The sequence below is a fragment of the Solanum pennellii genome, chromosome 8 (assembly GCF_001406875.1).
Source record: "Solanum pennellii chromosome 8, SPENNV200".
Taxonomy (NCBI): Eukaryota; Viridiplantae; Streptophyta; class Magnoliopsida; order Solanales; family Solanaceae; genus Solanum; species Solanum pennellii.
In genome coordinates, this window is record NC_028644.1 from 29912950 (window position 1) to 29913880 (window position 931).

General features: G+C 40.7%; 1 protein-coding gene across 1 annotated transcript; it reads left to right on the top strand.

The window, feature by feature from the left end:
- Positions 1-401: 401 nt before the first annotated feature.
- Positions 402-716, top strand: LOC107027570. Its single transcript, XM_015228703.1, has one exon. It carries the CDS (start codon positions 402-404, stop codon positions 714-716), a length of 315 nt encoding a protein of 104 aa, XP_015084189.1.
- Positions 717-931: the final 215 nt, after the last annotated feature.

Consider the following 931-nt stretch of genomic DNA (forward strand, 5'->3'; position numbering starts at 1 on the left):
GTTGAAGCAATGGCGCTACCCAACAATGAAGGGAAGAGTGTCACCGCATTCTTGAAGAAGAATATCTTCTCTAGATTTGGTACACCTAGGGCCATTATTAGCGACGGGGGTTCTCACATTTGTAAATAAGTTTTTCAAAGCACTACTAGAAAAATATGGTGCTCGCGACAATGTGGCTACTCCTTACTACCCACAGACTAGCGAGCAAGTTGAAGTGACAAATCGGGATATCAAATAGATTTTATAAACGTAAATAGAAAGGGTTGGTCAAAAAAGCTTGATGATGCTCTTTTGGACTACCACACTGCATACAAGACCCCATCGGTATGTCTCCATGCTAACTTCTATATGGGAAGGCTTGTCACTTACTGATCGAGTTAGAGCATAAGGGGATGTGGGAAATGAAGAGAATGAAATTGGATTGGACAGGAGATTCAGAACAAAGGCTAAATGAATTGAATATGCTTGATAAGTTTCGACTTAAGGCCTATGAAAGTTCAACCATCTACAAAGAGAACATGAAAAGGTATCATGATCAAAGAATCGAAAAGAGAGCATTTGCGGTATGTGATGTTGTGCTTCTATTCAACTCTAGGCTGTGTTTGTTTTCGAGTAAACTCAAGTCCAAATGGACAGGGCCATTCCTCATTACCAAAGTTTTCCCACATGGAGCGGTTGAGCTGGAGAACAAGGAAGTCAAAAAAGGTCCACAGTAAACGGACAAAGGATTAAGGTATATCTGGGTCATTAAGAAAGTGTTCACGAAGTGGTTGAGGCCTACGATGTTGTTAAAGTCAGATTAATCAAGGGGTCTACTTCATGCCGCAACGTTAAATCAAGCGCTACTTGGGAGGCAACCCATGGTGTACACTCTAGCCAACGATAGGTTTTATTTTCAGTGAAGAAAGAGTTTTTGTTTTGTTTAGTTTCT

What these genes read in the sequence shown, in the direction of transcription:
- LOC107027570 (XM_015228703.1), top strand. Translation starts at nt 402, where the DNA reads ATGAAGAGAATGAAATTGGATTGGACAGGAGATTCAGAACAAAGGCTA.